The sequence below is a fragment of the Nelusetta ayraudi genome, unplaced genomic scaffold (genome assembly GCF_046127955.1).
Source record: "Nelusetta ayraudi isolate G7.1 ecotype Tasmania unplaced genomic scaffold, CSIRO-AGI_Nayr_v1 ptg000164l, whole genome shotgun sequence".
NCBI classification, from domain to species: domain Eukaryota; kingdom Metazoa; phylum Chordata; class Actinopteri; order Tetraodontiformes; family Monacanthidae; genus Nelusetta; species Nelusetta ayraudi.
Window position 1 is genome coordinate 90001 of NW_027466214.1, and position 23425 is coordinate 113425.

The window sequence follows — 23425 nt, forward strand, 5'->3', positions numbered from 1 at the left end:
TGCATTTTTAACAGCTCAGCAGGTGATGGGAGCAGTGCAGTCGGGACGCGCGCTCAGCCGTGTTCAGGTGAGTCCGCACACGCAGGCTCCGTCTGTTCCTTTGTTCCCTCTTTTTTTGATGGACGGGTCCATGAAGATCAGACCAGGTGCAGATGTGGCCGATTTTGCAGGACCCTGGTTTTGTGGGTCGCACACTGTCAGTGGGTGAACCCTGGGCGTAGGTGTGTGTGTGTGTGTGTGTGTGTGTGTGTGTGTGTGTGTGTGTGTGCGCTGTTTTTGTTTTTTTTTGTTTGTTTTTTTTTGGAAATACACGCTCAAAACACTTTTGGCCCCCGGCTGTATGAGGTGTCTGTCAAAGACCTTGAGGAGCTGTCTGCAGTCGTCACGGAGCTCTACCTCTGCGCTTCCTCACTGATCAATACATCCATTTTCTCCTCAGTCCTGAACGACTTCCCTCTCGGCTTTCCTGGGAAGAGGACAAAACTGACTTTCCCGTCCTGTCCTGGGACAGAAACAAGAGTCTCCCTCTTCTGTTTGGAACATTCTGACAATCAGCCGCATTTTCCCTGGAAGACACTGAGGCGCTGCAGCCGAAGCCCCACCCGTTGCTTTATTTCTCTCTGTGGGAAGACCTGCCATCTGTCTGGGGCTCTCCGAGGACCCTGCTGGCCTTGACTCGGAGGCGGCGTCATGCCCGGGGCCAGCGGAGTCACCGTGGAGGGCTCGTGTGAGGCCCTGTGTCGGACCCTGGTGTCTCAGAACGGCCACCAAAGGGAGACAGCGGACATCTCGCAGTCGGTCCTCTACACCTCTCTGATGGGCCTCCTCCTGGTCGCCGACAACCAGGTGCGCACAGACACGAGTCAGGGGGGGGAAATGGCCTTCGAGTCCACATGAGCACACACGTGTTTCAGTACCTGTCAGCACTCCTTGGTCTAATAGGATGAAAGCTTGGGACTGACCTCCTTTTAGCCTCACTTGTTATGCTAATGGGATAAGAAAGCTAAATTTGTCCCACGTAACACACACACACACACACACACACACACACACACACACACTGACATTGCAGGGCAGAGACAGACACTGGTGTCAATTAGCAGGTCACATATAGTGCATACAGTGACAGGTACAGGAGCACAGTGTAGCACAGAAACACCTCACATGCTAACGTGGCGTGCAACACAAACTTCCAGTCCATGAACTTTCAGTGTTTCAATAGAATCGGAATCAGAGATGGAAAAAAAATAAATTAAAAAAAAATACTCCATTGATCTAAGGTTGGAACTTTGCTCTCACATACACCAATTAAAAAAAAAAAAAAAAGTGAAAAAGATTTGTGCAAGTAATGAGTTTCCATTATAGTTATAAAACTGTCACAGAAAGAAGAATGAAAAACAATTTACCACCCTATATGTATGTATGTATATATATATATATATATATACAAATATGTATATACCGCGTATATATGTGTGTGTGTGTGTGTGTGTGTGTGTGTGTGTGTGTGTGTGTGTGTGTGTGTGTGTCTACTATAGAAACTATTTATAACAATGATTTGTTGTTGTTTTCATTTTTCATACATGGAGTAATGGAGTACATGGAGTCTCTATCGTGAGCGTTAAACACACAACTGTACATGTTTTTGTATAATGCATAATTCCTCTTTTCATTTCAATGTCACTTGAAAATGACGCGGGTTGCCAGGGTATTGGTGAAACCCCCCCAACCACTGACAAACCTTGCAAGCCCAACCCTTATGCGGAAACCTATCCAACCTTTTGTTCTGTTCTCCAGGAGGAGCCGCTGAATTTGGGAAGCGGAAGAATTGGCCTAAGAAACATAGGAAACACAGTAAGGGCGCACGTCCCTTCCAAAACACACAGCTAGCGCCGTTTGTTAAGCCATCTTCTTTTGAGTCCAGGTGCCAAATGTGTCCTGTGTCCCCTGTGTGTTTGACTCAGTGTTTTCTCAACGCCATCGTGCAGTGTTTGTCTCACACACACGGCCTGCGGGCCTACTGCCTCCTGAAGCTCTACCAGCGGGAGAAGTTCTCCAAAGAGGACGCCAAGCTCACAGACGGTACCTGTGTGAGTGTGTGTTTGCGTGCGTGTGCGTGTGCGTGCTCCGCTTCCTGTTATGTCACACCTCACCAGCCTGCCTCTTGCTGTTGCGCTGCAGCTTTCCACCAAGTGCTGTCGGGCCTTTGGGATGAACACGAAGGGGACGCGGCCATGAATCCGCAACGGTTTTATAGTCTTTTCAAAGAGGCGGTGCCGTACTTTAGCGGTTACAGGTGAGTGCATTGCAGGACACGCGCGTCCATGCCAGTCACTTATTCACTTTGATCATCCATCCATCCATCCATCCATCCACCAAGCTGATGTCTGTGAGAGACGTCTGAGGGCGTCCACTCATCTCCACATGCATCTCTGTGTTTCCCTCAGTCAACAGGACGCTCAGGAGTTCCTCAGGTTCCTGCTGGATAAGCTGCACACAGAAATCAACCGCAGGCCCTTTGTTCGCCGGCCACTGAAGGAGCCAGAACAGAAGTACACCAGGTTCAGGTGTGCATTATCCTCTCTTATTTTTTCACCTTCAGACTCCGTGAGACGAGCTTCTCACCATCAAGTGTGTAAAATGAATAATGCATGTCTGGGCACAGTGAAATTTAGCCCTCTGTTTACAGCTCCCTGCTAAAATATGCTGGGTTTTAGCTACTGCGCGCATGTGAGTGGACGATAACAAGGCATGGGGTGGAACAGACTGACCTGGGAGCGGAACCACTGACATCACAAAGAGCTGGTTCTCACACTTGGGCCCCTTTTAACTCACACTGACACTGTGAGCAGGCAAACTGAGTCATCGAGTGGTTTTCTTTCTCATTTTGGGAATCTGGGTGACTTTGACGTTACAAGAGTCAAGTTAAATTTTCGTTCTTGCATTTTAATTTTAATATGTCTTTTGGAGCTCCAAACAAACCTTGTGCGTGAACTGAGTAATCGGGATACGTAACGTAATGACTGCTCCTGCACCTTTAATAACGACGGCCAAGTTCTCTGATTGTTTTGTCTCCCCTTCCCCCCCCGCCCCCACACACCTCATCAGGCTTTCAGAGGAATCTGCAGCGATGTGGAAGAAGCACCTGGAGCGAGATGACAGCAAGATAGTGGGTGAGCAAAACATGTGCGCTCACTTTTTTTTTTTTTTAGAGACCCATCAATGGAAACCACTGACGGCTCCCGTCGCCCCCCCCCCCTCTCTCTCTCACACACAGACCTGTTCTCAGGCCAGCTGCGCAGCTCTCTGCACTGCTCCGTCTGCTCCCACTACTCCAACACCTTCGATGTGTTCTGCGATCTGTCGCTGCCCATCCCCAAACGGGGCTCCGCTGGGGAGGTCACGCTCAGGGACTGTCTGGATTTCTTTTCGCAAGAGGAGAAGCTGGACAAGGAGAATTCACCAGTATGTACCGTTCAGCTCGTCACCTCCCGCCGATAGCCTTGCAAGTTGAGGCAGCAGTTAGCGGGGCGTGGGCTGGCTGAGGGGGTTCCAACGTGACCATCATTTCTAGAACCGCGTTTTTTTTGTTTTTTTTTGGCACAGCCATGTAATAGCTTAAATAATTGATCTGACTTTTCTTATTTCTGAGGAGTCCGTTGACACATATTTATAGTTAGAGAACCTTTGTAAGATAGATTTTGCAATTTTTTTTGAGATTCTTTCTTTATTTGGAAAGGACAGAGAAATTGTACATTACAACAAGATAAAAGATGATACAGATTAAAGTCTTTCCATTTTTTTTTGTTTAAGTCCTGGTAACTTGCATTCCTGGGAAACAAATGAGATTTCAAAAGAGATTTCAGCATAGAAAAACTAATATGTCAAATGACACTATTAAACATTTCTAAAGCATCTTCTGATGCACCACCTTGGACACATCATCAGTGTTATTTCCTGGAGTCACTGGGTGTTTCAGGTCTCACGACACACATCCTCGTCCAGGTGACCTGGCCGAATGGTTGAACAGACCCCCCCCTCCTCCCCCACTCCCCGGCCTGTATCCAAGCGAGTAGCATTCTGCTGGCCCTTGGACACACAACTTAGCCTTTCAAACCAGACTGGCTTTTATTTAGACTGCAAAAATGAAGCAAAAATGACACAGAAAGTGGGAAGTAACATATTGAAAAGGCAATAGCTAATTCATCAAATACAAATAAGCACTAAGACATACTTAACAAGCGTGAGATTAGAGGATCTAAGGTAATTCTGATAGTGTCGGAAGTGTTGGCGGTTACAGGTGTTGGTGTGTGCTCTTGTGTTTCAGATGTGCGAACGTTGCAACCGGCACACTGAGTGCACCAAGCGGCTGTCCATCCAAAGGTTCCCACAGGTGATTGTCATCCGTATCCTTGGCGACAAACGTTTTATTTATTTATTTATTTTTTTATTTTTTTACGTACCAGTCTTATCAGCAAGATAGGTTACAGTGCTTTAACGTTATGATGCTGCTTAACGACCCCCCCCGCCCCCCAGATCTGAATCGGTTTACGACGTCGCGGTGGTCCATCAGTAAGAGCACAGTGTGTGTGTCCTTCCCCCTCACTCACCTGGACCTTGGACCGTACGGGCCTGTTGACTGCGGTAACAAAAAGCAATCATTCTTTACGGCTTCGCCTTGACGTGTCTCATTGACTCATCCGCATGTGGGAGCAATAGGTCCTTGCGCATGTGGGCTTTGATTTATTTCTAACCGGAGGAAGCAAAGTGTCAACTTGTGGCACAATACACAAGAGGCGGGAATCCCAGAATTCTTTCTTTTTTCCTTGAAACAGTTTGTGGTCCTGTTATCTTTTGTTGGGGGCCCAATAGATTTTCATGTCAATTTTTCCAATTACTTTACTAGCTTCTCTACAAGCCCTGCATTTCACGCACTTTCCCCCTTTTTTGAAGGCAGTAACTTGGCAAATGCTTTGCAAAGTAATTGTCTCGGTGTCTGTCTGCTACCACAGGCCCCATTCTATACGATTTATATGCAATATGTAACCACACCGGGACCGTAAATATGGGCCACTACACAGCCTGCTGTTTGGATGAAAATGGTTGGTGCTTCTACAACGACTCCAGGTGAGTGACTCACCCTGCACCAACACCCCCCCCCCCCTTAACCCCGCCTTCCCCTCCCCAAGATGACTGACATCACCCAGGAGTTCATTCTCTCTTGTGTTACCTCTCCATCTGCACACCCACAGAGTGACATCGATCTCAGAGAACCAGCTCCAAACCAATCAAGCCTATGTGCTGTTCTACCATCGCAGCAATGGCACCACCGCCTCCACAGGCAGGAAATAAACTTTTGAGTGACAGCAGCAGGCAGCCAATCAATTTTTCAATGTTTACCTACAGCGTTCAGACAAATGAGTCTGTAAACATGACTTGTGTGTGAAGACGAACCAGTCCTTTTTGCTACGTATGATTACCACGGTGATAAATCTCAGGCAGAGGTAAATTTGATGAACTCAGTTACAGTTTTTTTTTTTTACAATCGTTGGAACACAATGACCGAACCCCTCTCACATGTTTCCAAAACTGCTAACACACCAACACAAAACAGCTAAGTTCATGCTCAAAGCTCACGTTGTAAAGCAAACACTGACACTAGTTTTCAAAATGCAAGAATACGCTAACACTATGCACCAGTTCAGCCAAACACCAACACCTTCTTTCTTCCATCAGAATAAATAATGGTGGGCAACAATAATTGCTCCATGCTGAAGAGAATTCCTCAGTGGGGATGGCAAAGGGGTAGTAAGGGGACAGAACCAGACACACCATCCTGACTTCAACTCGCTGACTAATTTGCATAACTTCAATCAGCTGCTTTTCAACGACAATTAGAAAAAAACAAGAGAAAATTCATTTGAATCTATAAAGTGAACTGCTGCTCACTTCAACTTTAGCCTATTGGTTCAATTTAGAACATGAGGTTATCTGTTCTGACATACCGTGTGTAAGTATTTGTTAAATTTGTGAGTTAAAGTCAGTTGTTTTGGTCTTGGTAGAGCTTGTTTGTGAAAGAAGTTAAAAGATTTTTTTCAATGTGTCCGCTGTATGCAGTTTGTGTCAAACAAACAAGAAATGTTGTAATTGTAAAAGTCACTCTGTTGTGCAAACTATGTGAAGAGTTTTGGAAATGTTGGGAAGTAATGGAATTTGTGTTCCTACGATTGTGAAAAAAAAACAAAAAAAAAACTGTGTTGACGTTTGCTTCTAAAGTTATCACGATTGCAATAAATAAATCCTGCGTGAAAGTGGATCAGTCAGCTTACCAAATAAAACACATTTATTTCAATGTTTATTTTTTTTATGAGTTATGAGGGCAAAGTGTATTACCTTGAAATTTACAACCCCACCAGAGACTTGAAAAAATAAATATATATATATGTATATATATATATAATTTATTTTTTTTTTGCCCTGTAATAATTTCCTTGTATATTTGTGAGTGTGTATATATTTTTCTTTATATTTTCACACTTGTGTTTCTTCCCCTTGTTCAATAGATGCAGACAACTTGCGAAATGTGTGTTAATAATATTGGGGACAATCCATTAAAAAGAATTACAAACAAAACAAACATATTTTTGCTTGTTGGCCATGACTCACGGGCACTTGTAACTGCAAAAACAAATGTGATATTAAGTGTCTTTGGATGTGTTTGCGATTGTGTGTTTATTTACGCGTCTTTGGACGCAAGTCAGGGCTTCACGGGTCGCTGACGCAGGGCGTTGTAGTGCGCTTGCGCGTCGGTGGAGAGGCGGAGCTTCCCAGTCGGTCAGGAAGAGGAGAAAGGCGGACGCTGAAAACATCAAGGGGTACTATTTTTGTTTTCTTTTTCGCCGATATACCTCAACATTTGCAGCAGGTCTGTCGCCGTCGTGACAGTACAAAGGCAATGCGATGACATTTTTCAGATACCGTCGCGGGGAAATAATTGACAGCGAGAAGGAGCTTGCGGGGAAAGCCGCTACCTCCCCTGCTAGCTAACGTTAGCTGGTTTGACAGGCCCGGGCGAAACTGCTCCGCCGTTGATGAGATGGGATGAAGAGTGTTCTTGTGTCCGCGCGCACAGTTCTTCTGAAACGGGACACTTGCTTACCGTGTGTCTCTTTGGGTGCTTATGCATACTTTTTTAAATCGCGATTGGTTGATTGTCTTCTCTCGGAATATTCGGATGACGCTGTGTTGATGCCTTCCTTAAGCTCAGCGCTAACCGGTATATGCGGGGTTTTCTCTCTCTCTCTCTCTCTCTCTCTCTCTCTCTCTCTCTCTCTCTCTCTCCTCCCCCCCTTAAACGTAGCACGCATTGTTGCGCATTACAGCGTTTTCAAGGCGTGTTCATCATATTTTTCATGACGATATATATATATTTTATTTTTTATTTTTTTTGGGCCCGAACGACGTTTTGTTAGGTGCGAGTGACTCCGTTTTGACGAAAAGTGCACGTTTGTGTGTGGGTTCTGGTGTTTTGTTCTTGTAGATGGCTGCTATCAGGAAGAAGTTGGTGATTGTCGGGGACGGTGCGTGTGGCAAGACCTGCCTGCTCATCGTCTTCAGTAAGGACCAGTTCCCGGAGGTCTACGTCCCCACCGTGTTTGAGAACTATGTGGCAGACATTGAGGTGGATGGCAAACAGGTAAGGCACCAGTTGTCCGCGCAACATAGTTTCGGGAGAGAGGGCCAAAAGGGGGTGCCTAAAGAGCACGTGAGCATCGCTTCAATACATGTATGGTCTGCTTGCCGAAATGGTGGGAAAAGTCAGGGGTGACTTGCTGTAACTAAGGATTATATTCAACGTCGCTATGTATTTACTTTTTTTTAATTTTAAAAAAACAAACAAAAAAAAATTAAACAACAACAATTTGCATTGTACGCATCATAGTCCTCCAGGTATTTCCTATCTTGCATTTAGCTGAGAAGGGAATATTGTTGCACGTTTAACAATGTCATTTATTTTATTTCCAGGGCAGCCATACCTGTTGTGTCTCTATTTCAGAGACAGAGGCTGCGCTTGTGTGCTATTTTGTACCTGATAAACATTACCCAACTGTTGCCAGTTAACCCGATTGGCAGTGATGATTTCTTTTGACTTTTAACAACTTTCTTTGGCCTCGGCCAGATGCGGGAAATGTACCTAAATAACTCTCAGAATATCAGGCCTCTGGCAACATCCATTTTAAGAATAGGCAGGTTAGAGCAAGGCAGAACATCGTGGTCTGGTAGTCAACGGGAAGACTGTATTTATATTGACGAGTGAGTGGGTGTTATTGTAAGGCTCTGAAAATAGTTTACTCTTGTGTTAGCTTGCTGCCATTCACTGACAGCCAGTGCTGGTTTTAAGACATGCGGTCTTAGCATTGTGTGGCGTCTCATAAACATTGCTACATCCCTTGGATTCATTTTTATGCATTTGATTTAGGAAAAATACACTGGTTGCCTCATGTGATTAACTTTTTCTGAACAGAACAGATGGGGAAAAAAAAAATAAATACCCATAATGTGTTTAGTTTTAGTTGTTTCTTATTATCTTTTTTTCGGCGTCAGTAGCACCACTTAATTTGAGGTCAGGCTCAGTTGTACTAATAATGAACTGTCCCTTTGCTTCTTCAGGTAGAGCTTGCACTTTGGGACACTGCAGGTCAGGAAGATTACGACAGGCTGAGGCCCCTGTCTTACCCTGACACTGACGTCATCCTCATGTGCTTCTCTGTAGACAGCCCCGACAGTTTAGGTATGGTCTGAGATATATATATATATTCTTTTAAATTAAATCAAGCATCTCTAAATTTTCAAATGAGTCAATGTTGCTCTAAACTGCATCCTTTCCCCTCTACCTTTTGCAGAGAATATTCCTGAAAAGTGGACACCTGAAGTGAAACATTTCTGTCCAAATGTGCCGATCATACTGGTGGGAAATAAAAAAGATCTGCGCAATGATGAGCACACCAGGCGAGAGCTTGCAAAAATGAAACAGGTTGGTCTTTATTTTTCGCCCTTAAAAACATGCCAGCATGTGAAAATGTCTTTAAAAAAGTGTGTATATTTAACCCCTCACTGTCATCATGTCTTCAGGAGCCAGTTAAAGGTGAAGATGGCAAAGAAATGGCCAATCGCATCAGTGCCTATGGTTATCAGGAGTGCTCCGCAAAAACCAAAGATGGCGTGAGGGAAGTCTTTGAGATGGCAACTCGGGCAGCGCTGCAGGCTAAGAAGCGTAACAAGAAGGGCACTTGCCTTCTGTTATAGGTTCTGAGAAGAGCGGGAGCTGCCTTCAAGCACATGTAGAGCGCAGCCTCCATCAATATTTGGCAAATGGGAGATTATGTGGAAGGATCCTGGAGAGCTCAGTTTCTCATCGCCCAGTTATCCTCAGCAAATTAAAGTGGCTTTGGAATAATTTTGATTGGATTCTACAGATTTGCCCTCGGGCTTTACATTAGGTTTGGAGCTATTTCTCCTTGAAATAAAGTTAAGTCGACGAACTCACATCGGTTAAAATGTTCCATGATTTAACGAAAGGGAGAAAACGGTCCTCATAAAAAAAAAAAATGTCAACGGCAACCCAAAGGAGAAGGTCAGACAATAATTGCGACAGTTTATATGTGGATTTTTACACAGTATCGCCTACATGTAGTGCCTTGCAGTGGTCGGTTGTGGGGTAACGATTCATAAGTTTGGTGGGGTATTATTTTTTTGCCATTGGTACTACCAATGCCATTTGCGAATGATTTCTCCCTGTCATTGGCTCTGCTGCCGTTTTGACTCAGGCGCTATGCAGGGGTTTGCTCAAACTAGATTGTATGTGATCTCTTCCCATACCGAATTACTTAACTGTAAGAGTGTGTGCGTGTGTGTGTGTGTGTGCGTGTGTGCGCGCACGCTCGTGCGCGTGTGCGTGTGTGCGTGTGTTTTCTAGTGCAGGTCTGCATGCAGTGTATTAGTGTGGATGTGTATTAATATATGTGTCAAAGTTCTGTATGCATGGAAAGGCCTCCGTATCGCTGCGTTAACTTTGAATTTCCATGCCAAAGTCATGGTTGCCATATTTTATGATGATAGCGGAAGTAACACCTGCTCAGACCGACCCATTAAAAAAACCTAACATGATGAAAAGACACCATCCTTTATCTCTAGGCTAAATCAGGTTAATTGTGTTATAAGTTTGATAAGGATCTTTGTTTTCAAAGCCATTCAAAGGTCAAATATTTCATATAGTTGATAGGCCTGTCATAACTGTAATATCCATAATGTACTGTATGTACTAGAAGGCTCTGTGAGGACGTTAGTGATATGTATTTCAATTTTGCCTTTTACTCAACTTCCCCATCCACCCTCCCTTTAATGATATTGCCATTGTTGTACTATATCTTTTAATGTTGACGTCTCTAATTTTGCTTAGCACGCTTTTAATCATTTTACTTAATCCTGCTCATTTCAGTTAAATCGTTAACTATAACTTTAGTATCGTTTTGTTTGAATAATCAAAAATTAAGCTTTGGTCGCATAGCTGGAAAACATTGGGAGAGGGATGTGGTGTGCCATAGCAGATTTATATTTTCCTTTTATATATGTTTTTTTTTTGTTGTTGTTGTTGGTTTTTTTTTGTACTGTGAGATATTTTGAATTCCTGTATTTTATTTCCAAATAAAGCTGATATTAGGGCTTTCTATTGTAAGGTATTTATGTGTTCTTTGATTCGTTTATTCATTCATTATGACAATATTATCTATATTTCTGGCATTAATTTACTGTTTTCCTTGAAATAAAACCTCTCACAAATTGTCTATGTGTGTCCACAATGGTGTGTGTGTGTGTGTGTGTGTGTGTGTGTGTGTGTGTGTGTGTGTGAAAAAAAAAAAGAAAAAGGAAAAAAAAAGTAAGACCAGTCAGCTGTGATGTCGGCGCCGTTCGGCTTCGCTTCACTCTCGACCCACCAATCACGTGCGAGAGCAAGATGCTAGTCCCGCCCACTCTGAAATGGTTTGTTGTGGCCATTTTACACTTGGCTCGTTGTGGTAAAGATAAACGGACACAGGAAAGACACTTTAAGGTGTAAAATACGCCTCGGTCTGCCTGCCACTGAGGTAAGTGCTTGGCTTATTTCACTGACGAGTGCTGCCGTGGTATTTCTAGGTGCTGACAGTGGCTGGGAGACGGTGCCTTCGCCAGGACAACCACAGGCTAACACGGTTAGCTCGCCTGCTAACACGGATGACCGTAACACGTCATTGTTGAATACGCGCCCCTAGACCTTGTTAACCGAGCATTTGCACGGAGTGTTTACGTGCTCTCCTATAGTACGCCGTTCGCGTCTGTTCTTGCAGAATCCCTGCCCTTTTCGTGCGTCATCTCTCCGAAGCTTTTGAAAGTTGCAACGCTGTCTGAAGTTGGAGAACGCAACGTAGAAATCAACTGGCATGATATAATAATAACAACGATGCTGTTCGCCTCACGGCTAATGTGGTCACCTGGAACTTTTAGGTCCGAGTGATTCTGCGGAAGAATGCTGTTTACTATTATTATTATTATTATTATTATTATTATTATTATTATTATTATTATTCTTGTGGTTGCCAGGTGTTGTTTCCCTGCTGGCTTCCGTTCTAACGGGTTCCCTTGCCGAACAGCTGCAGGTGTACTGCGCGGCCGTCAGCAGATTCGTCACAAATTTCACAAACTGTACGGGCACAGCATATTACTGTCGATTTTTAAAGTCGCAGCCCATATCTCGTGCAGTGAATATGCTTCACGCTTCTCTCGAAAGGTAAACGGTGTTTGTTTGTTTGTTTGTTTGTTTGTTCCCCCCCCCTCCCCAGGGCATCTGCAATTGCAATAAAGCACAAGGTCACAGACCAGTAGCAGGGTCAGTGCATCGACATGGACTACGAGCAGAGGTGAGCGGTGCGTTTCTCATGCGCCTCAATTCTTTGTAAACGTAGAATAATGCTTAAATGACTCGTTTTTGTTTTTTTTTCCTCTCGTTTTTTTTGGGGTGGGGGTGTGGGTGTGGGTTCGGGGGGGGGGGGTCATCTGCAGGGGTGGACGCGGCGATCGCACGGGTCGTTATGGGAACAGCGGCAATAATCACAACTTTCGCGACATGGACTACCGAGGCTATGAGCAGGAGGACGAGGAGACGGAAACCCATGGGTTCTACGCCTGTGACGATCGGCCGTCAGATGTCCCTGATTTCCGAGAGCGCCCCGCCTTCCCTCTGAGAGGGGACGGGCCTCAGGAGCCCGGAGACGTGGACAAGTGTGGCCCGTGGCCCCCTTGCCACCAGCCGCAGCCCGCCACCGCCACCGCCACCCGACCCTTTCCTCTCAGGATGGAAAGGCCACCCAGGTTTGAGCACCCGGTGCGGACCGGTCTGCTGGAACGGCCTCGGGGGAAAGACGTAAGAGGCTTCGCCGAGAGCACAGCCCCCGTCCCGGGGAACAGGGATGGCAACTGGGGGGCCACTGGTAGTCATTCCGACGGGACGGAATTCCATCCGGCCAGGCAGCAGGACGAGGACAGGTTCTCTCGGGACACAGCCAAGAGGAGGGTGAGCCGCACAACACTTTTTTTAATGATCCTAATCGCGGGAAGGTTGATTCCGGGCCTGGGTTATTTCTGTGCTGAGTCTCCATGTTTTCCTTGTGTCTGTATGGGCTCTCTTGGGATTCCCTGGCTTCCTCCCACAGTCCACAAACATGCACGTGAGGTGAATTGTAAACCGTAGGTGTGTGTTTGAGTGCGAATGGTTATTTGTCTTTCTCTGTGGCCCTGCGGTGAATTGGCGACTGGTCCAGGGTGTCACCCTGCCTTTGCCCTATGACAGCTGGGGTAGGCTCCAGCTGACACCCGGGAACCTGAGTGCAGGAGGAAGCGGCTATTGAAGATGGATGGATGGATGGATGGATAGTTTTTGTTTGCTGATGCTGGTTGCTCTCTTGTTTTTGTGCCCTGCAGTCTTTTTCAGTTGGGACGGAGGAGAGATGCATGAGTGCCGGACCTGAACTGTCACTGGAGGAGTTGGACCAGAAGGACCAAGACTATCGAGCAGATTTAGAGCACAACCAGCGGCCGAGCAACATCATCATGCTCCGTATGCTGCCGCCGAATGCCACAGCCAACGAGGTAAATCTATTTTTCGTAAGAGGCCGTCTCTTTTTGTCTCCTTTTCTTCTCACCTTCAAGGAAATGTTTGATATTTGCAATATCTGTCAAAGCGGATATAGCAAGGCAGATGTACACTAGTCGTACATCTGTAAATGAGTGTTGGTTGAAGTCCCATCGCGGTAAACAGTCGTTTTCCTTGCATGTTGACAGATCCGGGCGCAGCTCCAGGAGCAGGGCATCCAGCCGAGGGAGGTCCGTCTAATGAGAAACAAGTCTTCAGGTGAGACCTTGTCCACTTTTGGGATTTGTTGCCCCCCCCCAATCCTCCGCTGCTCTCCCCTCTCTATTTGTGTCGCTCCCATCCATCACATCTCTTCCATTTTTGCATCATGTTCTGATGGCTCTCGATGAGCCGCTCATTCTCAACGAGCGTCCTCCCTTTTTCAATTACCTGGCACACTGACAGAGGGATTGATAGAACATATTAATATGTATTGATCTGTTCACAAAAGCACTTGCTGGTGTTGTGGTATGGGATTTATTTATGGTCTGGTGTTGTCTGATTTCTGATTATTTTTCCCGAGCAAAACATGCATCTGTGCTTGAAGTAATCCCCTCATGGACCACGCTTGACACATAGTTGGCTGCAGACAATTTCACCGGCTTTACTTTTCCTCCTCCTCTTGGTTCTCTCATCGTCTCTTCTTCTACGTCATCCTGCTTTACCTGTCCTGTAACGATGTGTGCCTAAATAGTCTAAACTAACGCAGTCAGTTGAAAAACGAGTTGTGGAGTTTGTCTGATTGTGTTCCAGGCTTCTGTTAAATGTCATTGTTGCAGTTTGCGTTAACTGGCATTGCAAGTAACTTTCCCTGTATATGATGAGCACTGGTTTCACAGACCACACTGGGTATTTTGCAGGAGAAGATTCTTGTCGTAGGATATTTGAACATTTCTACTGGTTCACCTTTGCAATATGATGTCTGCCCTGTGCAGTGCATTTGCTCCAGGGTTGTTATTCAAAGGCTCAATTTTGCGTTGTGCTCAAAGTTATTTTCAAAGTGAAGGCACTGTAAAATGTTCAGGAATATTGGAACGACAGTTTAGAATGCCCTAAACACACGGTCAGTAGATCAATTTGTGCAAAGACAAAGATTGGAACAGTCACATGACGATTACACAGTATCATTCCTACAATGTGTTAAATTCACTCACTGGATCCTGCTTTTCTTTGTTGTCACCTAAGCCCCTCAACGGAGCAGCTTGACATGAAAAGACATCAAAGTATTAATTAAACTGCTTTTTTTTTTTTTTTTTTTCTTTTTCAATCATACATTAATTTGGAGAGTGTCAGGGCACCTGTAGGTGCCTTTCACTGATCAGTGCAACAAGCCCAGTTTCAGCGACGTCAGCGTCATCCCTGGTCCTCTGAGGCCGCCTCTCACCTGCGACCATCTGACCTGCACGCTCAGACCGGCCACCCAACAATGCTGCCTGTCTCAGCCCTGCATCACTCTTTCACTTTTCTCTAGTCAGATCACTTTTAAAGCAACACTGTCTAATTTCTCTACCTTCAAGCCATCGTTGTAACAGCGAGACTGGCGCCTCTGACACGCTGGTTATATGGTGACTTTGGTTCGTCTGTGTGTTTGTGTGTGTGTGTGTGTGTGTGTGTGTGTGTGTGTGTGTGTGTGTGTGCGCTGTTCTGCGTGGTTGCTTCATTATTGAAGGCCAAAGAGCTCAGACTCAAATTGAGAAGAAGGCAGGACTTCCCCTCTCTCTCTCACTCTCTCTCTCTCTCACTCACTCACTCTCTCTCTCCCTGTTTCTGGGACCCGAGTTTGTGACTCAATATTGTGTCCACGCTCCCTGGCAGACAATTCGACTGTGGCTGTCCAATGAAGCGCCGCCATGTTTCCACATTCCCTCCAAGTACGAGAGGATGCAATGATTCATTTGATAAGTGGTGATACAGGGTCTCTCTCTCTCTCTCTCTCTCTCTCTCTCTCTCTCTCTCACTCTCCTTCTTCTTCTCTCCTTCCTCTGGACATGAAGCACTAACCCCTCACTGCGTTGTTGTTATGTTGTTGTTGTTGTCGTTGTTCGGTTGCCATGGCGCTGGGCGGTGTCCAGGTCAGAGCCGAGGATTCGCCTTCGTCGAGTTTAATGTCATACAGGAGGCCACGCGCTGGATGGAGACCAACCAGGTCACTCTTCTCCACACAGACACACATACACATACAAACACACACTCAATGCGACTGGTGGCTTTAGTTGAGAGGGCAGACACACCTTTTCATCCTTTGGAATACATCCCAGATGCATTCCATTGACACACACACACACACACACACACACACTGTGGAGAGATATTGATATTGCTGACAACTGACAGGTAGGCGAGACTAAACAGCAGGAAACTTAAAGTGACTCTTAATGAGACACAAACAGGCACATTCACATCATGCTAATGATTCCTTTTCTCTGGCCCATCCGTAGAACATGACGGTCATTTGCCAACAACAAAAAAAGCTCCTCTTTTACTCGAGGTCTCATCCGTCCCCACTGCAGTTTACTGTACAACCACAGGGGGGTGGGGGGGGCTAGCACGGCAGCATGGTTTTTGATCAGAACCTTCGACATCCGGATCATCTACACCGTTCATGTGTTTTGTTTTGTTTTGTTTTTTTTTTTTCTCGGGGAGGGTGGACTTGAAAACGGGCTGGGATGTGTGGAAAGCTGTGAGAAAGGTTTCCCCTTAAGGGGGGAGGGATGACACGATTGCACACAAGGCACTGTGTCCTTAAAGATGGACACAGGTCCGCACACTGCACACCACCTCAGTCCGTCCCCATTTTCCTAAAGCTGAAGGTTGCAATTCTCTGGTGTCTCTGTCTCTCTCTCTCTCTCTCTCTCTCTCTCCCTGTCTCTCTCCCTCGTCCTCTGTCTCTCCCCCCTCAGCTCTCATTCTGTCATCTCTTGTGAGATGAAGCCTTTCTCTGGCATGCTGCGGCCTAGTTATTGCTGATAATCATTCCCTGTCCCCCCCTCTCCCTTCTCTCTCTTTTTTCTCCTCACAGGGAGTGCTGTTGATTCTGGGACAGAGAGTGTCCATGCACTACAGTGACCCCAAGCCGCGCGCTAACGAGGACTGGCTTTGCAACAAGGTTGTGTTCTTGCTCAGGGTCACTTTGTGTGTGACTTGTTGCAATAATTTTTTTTTTGTTTGTTTGACACACACACACACACACACACACACACACACACACAAAGCACGCCTGTTGTTTAAAGTGTTCATCACAGCGGGTCATGTGCCATTTCAACAGTGCGGTGTGCAGAACTTCAAACGGAGAGACAAATGCTTCAAGTGCAGCGTCCCTAAGTCAGGTGATGTTGCATCTCCTGAACTGACAGATCTCTCTTATCGCAGCACTATAAATAAACCCTACCACTATAAATAAGTGATTCCTTGCTTTCTCGCGCCCCCCAGAGGCTGAGCTGAAGCTGCCTCAGTTGGAAAGAGATTTGCCCGTCGGCCTTCAGAAGGAAGGAGCCCAGGGTCTGCTGCCTCTGCCTCCGCTGTACCACTCCTCTGGCCCCAGCGTCAGCCCGAGCCAGGCGGCACCGCAGTCGGACGTCGCCAATGACAGTAAATCATCTCATTGAGCGACAACTTTACCACCATTTTATATCAGATCCTGAGTTAGTATCTCTCTCGTCTCTATTTTTTCTCCTCTTCTTCCACCCCAGCTCTGATACTGAGGAACCTCGGCCCCCACACCTCCCTGGAGTCCATCTTGTCCGCTCTGGCTCCGTTTGCCACTCTGTCCCCGTCCAACATTCGCCTCATCAAGGACAAACACACACAACTCAACAGGGGCTTTGCCTTTCTCCAGCTTTCCACCATTGTGGTGAGAAAACCTTTGCTCAACTAAAACCTGGATGTTTTTCAGTCTTCGCTTTGGGTGATTTCACGTCCACCCCGAACGTCCTCACATTTACACAAAGCATTAGCACCCACACTAATCACAGACCTGTGCGTGTTTTGTCAACAGGAGGCGTCTCAGCTGCTGCAGATCTTGCAGGCTCTGCAGCCGGCACTGTCCATCGACGGGAAGACCGTTGCCGTGGAGTTTGCCAAGGGCTCCAAGCGGTGAGCGAGGGCATAATTTGGGCCGCAAATTGAAAAGAAACAACGCCACAAGTAAAGAGTCGTTGGCTCCACGTGTCCCAAAAATAGAGTGATTGTTGTCTTTAGACAGCGCGTGAAAATGTTTTTTTCTTTTCTTTTGTTTGTTTGGGAAAGCCACAGTGCAACCAACTGTGTCTCTTTGTTATGCCAGAGATGTGTTCCAGACTGATAGCAACAGAGTGAGTGCTGCCACCGTGGCCAGCACTGCCATAGCTGCTGCTCAGTGGGCTGTCTCACAGGTAACCTTGTTGTATATATATTTTTATATATACATGTGCGTATATATATACATATATATATATATATATATACATATATACTCTGTCTACTTTTTTCTACTCAGAATGGACCTGCCGGGGGCATGAGCGCAGATACAGCAGTGTGCCAGCAGGCGGCAGCAGTGTCATACGGCCAGGAAGGAACAATGTATTCGGTGATGGACGGCACGTTGAAGTCTCCAACAGACCCCAAGATTGCTGCTTTGCCTGCTGCAGGAGTTGCCCTGATGGGAGCGTACACAGGAGGAGCTGCTCCAGGTGTGTGTCTGCGCTCTCCTCAGAGCTGCATTTGGCCTTCACACCATAAATAAAGCCCCTAATTTCCCCGTGCACTTGTACTTTCCCCCTTGACAGCCGCCGTTTCGTCACCGTCGGGATCAGCTGGCGGTCAGCTGCTTCTCGCTCACACTCGGGCCGCTCTTCTCACCGCAGCCGCGGCCACACCGGTCACACAGGTGCAGCTTGTCGTTGGCCTACGGTTCAACGTTCAATTTCCAGTTTGAACATTTTAAAACAATGAAATGGAATGGAGGTACAGGAATGAGGAACGCTGCTCACTCTGCAGTGCTCCCAGCGGGAGGGGTGTTGAGAGGGCTGTAAGGAATCATGGGGCATGAGAGTTAGACCTCAACGGGCAGCTCTGGTTCCCCACAGAGGTCACCACTACACATCTCTCCGGCCCTGACATTGTGGTGCCGTGCACCTCATTAACCTCATAGTACCCTCAGTACGCTGAGCTGGCAGCTGAGTACCGGGAGGTTGGCTGGAAGACCACCATCTACCCAGTGGAGGTTGGCTGCCCAGGCTACGTGGGGCTGCCAGCCACACGCCTTTTGAGGGACGCAGGAGTGACCGGAGGGAAGCTGCGACAGGCCACAAAAGATCTGGGAGAGGAGGCTGGGAGAGGCAGCTTTTGGCTCTGGCTGAGGAGGAAAGACAGGAGTTGGGGAAAGAACACCTAACCCCATCAACAGCCCGCAGCGGGTAACAGGGAGACGTTCCTGTCACTGCTCCGCCACCAGGAGACGTTCCAGGATCAAAGGAGCGAAACGTCGATGAATGGTGGTTCCTGGCTGTTGGCCCTGCAAACTGACCCGTGGGCACCCGGAGGAGGAGGTGCCACAGGCAATAATGCCACGCAGGAAATGCCACCTCCCTGTACATTTACAGGCAATATTAGGAATTAACCCCAAACACAAACAAAACAGCGTCAGCAAAAAAGAACAAAAAAGAAATTACAAAAACAAAAAAAAACCCACTTGTGCCTGAAGTCTCTTTATTATTAAACCTCTACCCACAACACATGCGGTTGGATTTGTTTTTAAAGGGTTCTCTCTGCCTCTCAACAGGTCGAGATAGTGGGGAAGCCACAACCAGCAGCTCCCAGTCAACCTGCCACACCAGGCACCGAACAAGAGCTCAAGCATTACCGTAAGAATTATTACCTTTGAGCTTGTCTGTGAGGTATTAGTCTGTCTTATGGAAGCTTGGAAGCTTTATTTAGGAAGCTTTGGAAAACACAGTTCAGTGTGCGTGCGTGAATTAAAATACATGAACAATCAAGACATTTGTTTAAATGATCATTTAACCCAGATTTGCATATTGTGTCTCCCAGCCGTGCCAGATGTGTCCACGTATCATTATGATGAAAGCTCTGGCTACTATTACGACCCTCACACTGGGCTCTACTATGATGCCAGCTCACAGGTAATGAAGCACTTGTGGAAACACTGATATTTTCACACGTATCTCTTCTCAAGGAGTTTCCATACAACTCAACATTTGTGTTTACTGTCAATGCAGTATTACTACAACCCTCACACCCAGCAGTACATGTACTGGGACGGAGAGAATCACACCTACACCCCTGCCGCCACTGAGCAGGCCAGCGCTGCAGGGGCTCCCTTAAGCTCAGCCCCTTCTGACTCACTCATGACTTCTCCTGGCAACAAGGAGAAGAAGGACAAACCCAAGAGCAAAACTGCTCAACAGGTGAACATCATGAGCCGCGTTTCCATGAAGAACATCGGAGTTCAACTGGAGCTGAATTTCAAACTGTCGGGGATAGAGATGTGATGATTGACAGATATCTGGGTTGATGTACTTCCTGTCAGATCGCCAAAGACATGGAGCGCTGGGCCAAAAGCCTCAACAGGCAGAAGGAGAACATGCGCTCTGTGTCCTCGTCATCTGCCGTCAGCTCCGCCCCTCCTCCTGGATACGCCAAAGCCCTGGGCCACGGTCACGACCGCAGAGAGTCTGCCAGTGCTGATGCAGGCTACGCCGTGCTGGAAAAAAAGGTGGCTGTCTAACTCTGTGTTCTTCAACCGCTGCGCTGCGGTACCGTAGTGTGCCGTGAGAGACCACCAGGTGTTCCGTGGGCCCAAATGCCCAATTTCAACCAAGTGGTCCAATTGTTATTTATTCAACACAAATAATTTGTCTTCGTACGTCCGTCTATGTGGGCAGCGTGCAGCGACAGGCAGTGTGATAAATGCTCTTCCACTAGGTGGCAGCAGGTAGCGAATGAACCTGTGTTCCTGCTGCTGCTCTCACGGCAGAGTAAAGCAATGCTTCGAGTGAGACAGCGTTAGCAATTCGTGATGGATAAATGTGGGTGGCGAATTCACGAAGGAATCAATCGCAGCGCGGATCTTTTCTTCGCTACGTCACAGCGACGTCTCCGTGCATTGAGGAGCTCGAACGAGAACACGGCCCCGACGTGTCGCTAGCCGGGTCCCAACTCAAACGGAGTCGACACCGACTCGTGGTTCCAACAGCAATGAACAAAACGTGGCATATGAGACAAGAGGGACACTCTTAACAACGCACTAAGACACTCGCACACATTCGCACTGCAGACAGTGTTATGCCTGGTGTGCAGGGAAAAGCTGTCCAACGGTGCCACGGGTCCAAGCAAACTTGAAACGCCACAACAACTTTCTCCACAACATACCTATGTGAGCGGGCCTTTTCAAGAAAATAAGGTGGAATAAAAGAGAGGGACTCAGAGCAGTTGAAGGAGATCCTCCTGCGTGTCTCTCCTCAGTTCCTGCATCAGCTTTGTGTGCAATCAAACAGAGCCAGATTTCACACCGAGTCAGTACATTGAGACTACAGTTTCATTCTCTTTCATGAAGTGTGTTTTTTTTTTGACGTATTTATTTGGTGGTGTGCCGTGTGATTTTTTTCTAATGCGAAATATGTGCGGTGGCTCAACAAAGGTTGGGAAACGCTGCTCTAACTCAGATTCATGACTGCGCCGCTGTTTAGACTGACACACGACAATGTGTTGTGCTATGGCTGTTTACAGGAAAGTCAGACTTGGTCACACCTTTTCTCTTCTCTTCCGTCCTGCAGGGCGCACTGTCAGAGAGGCCTCAGATGTTTCTGGACCAGATCCGACAAAGTGCAGAGGTAACTTGTTTCAAATATGTGCTATCATTTTACATTTTCTAAACATGTCTTTTATATTGATAGATAGATAGATGGATAGATAGATAGATTGCCACGTCACCATTATTGGTCTATCTCCAAGTCTTTCTCCTTCTGTCTCGCTTCTGCAGTACTCTCCACCTGAGCAGCAGGGTCTGGTCCCAGCCTACAGTGGAGAAACTGACAGCGAGGAAGAAGCAGCGGACAAAGAGGAGAGGGAGGGGAGGATGACAGACTGGGTGAAACTGGCTTGTTTGCTGTGTAGGAGGCAGTTCCCCAGCAAAGAGGCCCTCATCAGGCACCAGCAGCTCTCTGAGCTACACAAGGTGGTCACACAGATGCGCTGTTGCGAGCAGTGTTTTTTTTTTATGTCCAAACCTGATGACATTCCACATCTAAACCCACCTGCCTGTTCTCCTTACTCGTCCTGCAGCAAAACCTGGAACAGAGAAGAATCCAGCAGGACGTTGCGAGCAGGGAGGTGGGTCAAAGTTGAATTACTTGTGTGTGTTGTATGCTCAAAATTAGCACCGTGCAAGACAGCTGTGCATTATTACACACTCCCAAAAGTTGCCCTGTATAGGCGACTGTAGGTAAACCCAAAAGCTGCTTGTGCAAAGATATTTCAAATGCTATACCGCAAAAGAAATGAGAACATGACGGAACTTCAACATTCGGAAGGATTACTTGTTGATTTCTGTGCTAAGAAGCTACAGGATGAGCTGTCCCCTTTGAGTCATTACTTGTATTACATATTGCATGGTGGTAACGTCACTTCTTTGCCTTCTGTTTACTGCAGAGACTTGCAGACGGAACTGAAGCTCCCGATTCAAAGAGGAGGAAGTTGAGCCCCATGTGAGCAGAAGTGATTTGTGGTTTTGAAAAGCGATAGTTCTCAGCACTCAAGCAGTACAAACAAAACGACAGCAGCAAAAGTAAAAAACAAGAATGACTTTTTTTTTTTTTTTAAAGCAGAGTTTAATGAACAGCTGTTTCTGTCCAACCCTGCTCTTTCTCTGTAGTGATGGGGTTACAGGAAGTAGCCTCGGTGCCAGGATGCTGCAGGGAGGTGTCAAAAAGGGGCTCCTGTTGCGCAACATGCAAGTGGAGTGAGCAGCTTCCGCGTGGTGTCAACGTCCTGTTGGGCAGGGTGATGGCAGAGTCGAGCTCTAAACACTTGAGCATTAACACCATGTAGATCTCTTCTGGACAAATCTCCTGATTTTTGCTCATTTACCTCAATCACGCTAAAACGCTCATGAAAGGATCCTGTAGCAGTTGAAGTCAGGATATCGCACACAATGCACTTTTTAGTTTTTTTCCTTTTTGAATGATGCATTTTAATTTTTCACTTGCTTCAGAGCTTGTTTGTCGTAAAACAAGCTGTATGTCGTTGGGAAGTAACTTTCAGTTGGAAAAATAGGGTTACAAATTTCACGGCAGCGAAATTTCTAAAATGCCCGTCTATGCACCATACTTTTATTTGTTTTTTTGTTGTTGTTGTTGTTGTTTTTTTTTTTTGGCTAAATGCCTTGTCATTCAATGAATGGCTTATTTGGATGTTGATATTTTAGAAAAGAAAAAAAAAATTGTCCCTTGAATGGACAGTTGCACTAATAATGTGTCGGTAGAATTTCTCATTTAACAATTTAATTTGTGTGGAGGACGTTGTTCTTATTATCATTGTGTCTGTTAAAAAAAAAAAAAAAAAAAACATTCATTAAACCTCTGTAAATGAATTTCATATAGATTTTTATTGTCATCGTTTGTGTTTCGGCTGAACAGGACAACTTTGGTGTTTTTTCAACATACGAACAGTAGATTTCAAAAGCTGCATTAAGAAACTGGGTGGTTCAAAAACCAGAATGTTTTGCAAGTCAGGCTAATGCAACTCCAGTTGTGGCATTGTATAGTGGTTGTTCTATATGTTGTTCTAGTGTTTCTAAACTGGGCAGTTATGGTGAAGGCCTAAAGGTCCAGTGCCACTGACCTCATGTGCTTTCTCAGAGTGTTAAAGGCCTCTTATTGGAATCTGGGAATTATATTCTACCCGTGGAATTTAGGGTGCCTGTGTAAACGTGATTATGCCCAGTTATTCTGGAAATCAACCGCTGGAGAAAGAACACAAGAGTAAAACACAGAGGAGCAAAACGTTTCCTTGATTAAACTAAAGGTTTTATTTCATTTAAAAGTTGTTTTACACTACTTTTTCCAAAGCCACTGAACACAATATGTTTATGTTGATGTTTCCATAGCGACAACTGTTCCAGGATTGTGATCGAGAAAATGGTTCCCAAGGGCACGTTAACTTGATATAAAGTATGAAGGCGCATTCTATTGCCTTAAACGGTCTGCC

General features: G+C 46.2%; 3 protein-coding genes across 5 annotated transcripts; all 3 read left to right on the plus strand.

Moving 5' to 3' along the window:
• Window positions 1-536: 536 nt before the first annotated feature.
• Window positions 537-5498, plus strand: usp21 (ubiquitin specific peptidase 21). Its single transcript, XM_076014044.1, has 11 exons — window positions 537-846; window positions 1798-1854; window positions 1965-2082; window positions 2182-2296; window positions 2448-2567; window positions 3109-3173; window positions 3278-3465; window positions 4328-4406; window positions 4537-4644; window positions 5013-5127; window positions 5253-5498. The coding sequence occupies exons 1-11, from the start codon at window positions 691-693 to the stop codon at window positions 5350-5352; spliced, it is 1221 nt and encodes a 406-aa protein (XP_075870159.1). The 5' UTR covers window positions 537-690; the 3' UTR covers window positions 5353-5498.
• A 1269-nt stretch (window positions 5499-6767) lies between these two features.
• On the plus strand, window positions 6768-10844 carry LOC142880263 (rho-related GTP-binding protein RhoA-C-like). Of its 2 annotated transcripts, none has more exons than XM_076014045.1 (5): window positions 6768-6875; window positions 7541-7696; window positions 8671-8791; window positions 8904-9034; window positions 9133-10844. In XM_076014045.1, exons 2-5 carry the CDS (start codon window positions 7541-7543, stop codon window positions 9304-9306), a joined length of 582 nt encoding a protein of 193 aa, XP_075870160.1. In that variant the 5' UTR covers window positions 6768-6875; the 3' UTR covers window positions 9307-10844. The 2 variants fall into 2 exon arrangements, with proteins under 2 accessions (XP_075870160.1, XP_075870162.1); XM_076014047.1 differs by lacking the exon at window positions 6768-6875 and adding an exon at window positions 7252-7276.
• A 153-nt stretch (window positions 10845-10997) lies between these two features.
• Window positions 10998-22442, plus strand: rbm10 (RNA binding motif protein 10). 2 transcript variants are annotated; one of them, XM_076014048.1, is made up of 23 exons: window positions 10998-11144; window positions 11877-11954; window positions 12097-12607; window positions 13015-13182; window positions 13375-13444; window positions 15298-15371; window positions 16245-16331; window positions 16491-16551; window positions 16655-16813; window positions 16915-17075; window positions 17220-17317; window positions 17508-17595; window positions 17700-17892; window positions 17989-18089; window positions 18984-19065; window positions 19250-19341; window positions 19438-19626; window positions 19749-19934; window positions 20995-21051; window positions 21201-21395; window positions 21503-21550; window positions 21869-21924; window positions 22092-22442. In XM_076014048.1, the coding sequence occupies exons 2-23, from the start codon at window positions 11938-11940 to the stop codon at window positions 22180-22182; spliced, it is 2784 nt and encodes a 927-aa protein (XP_075870163.1). In that variant the 5' UTR covers window positions 10998-11144; window positions 11877-11937; the 3' UTR covers window positions 22183-22442. The 2 variants fall into 2 exon arrangements, with proteins under 2 accessions (XP_075870163.1, XP_075870164.1); XM_076014049.1 differs by lacking the exon at window positions 10998-11144 and having other exon boundaries at window positions 11877-11961.
• Window positions 22443-23425: the final 983 nt, after the last annotated feature.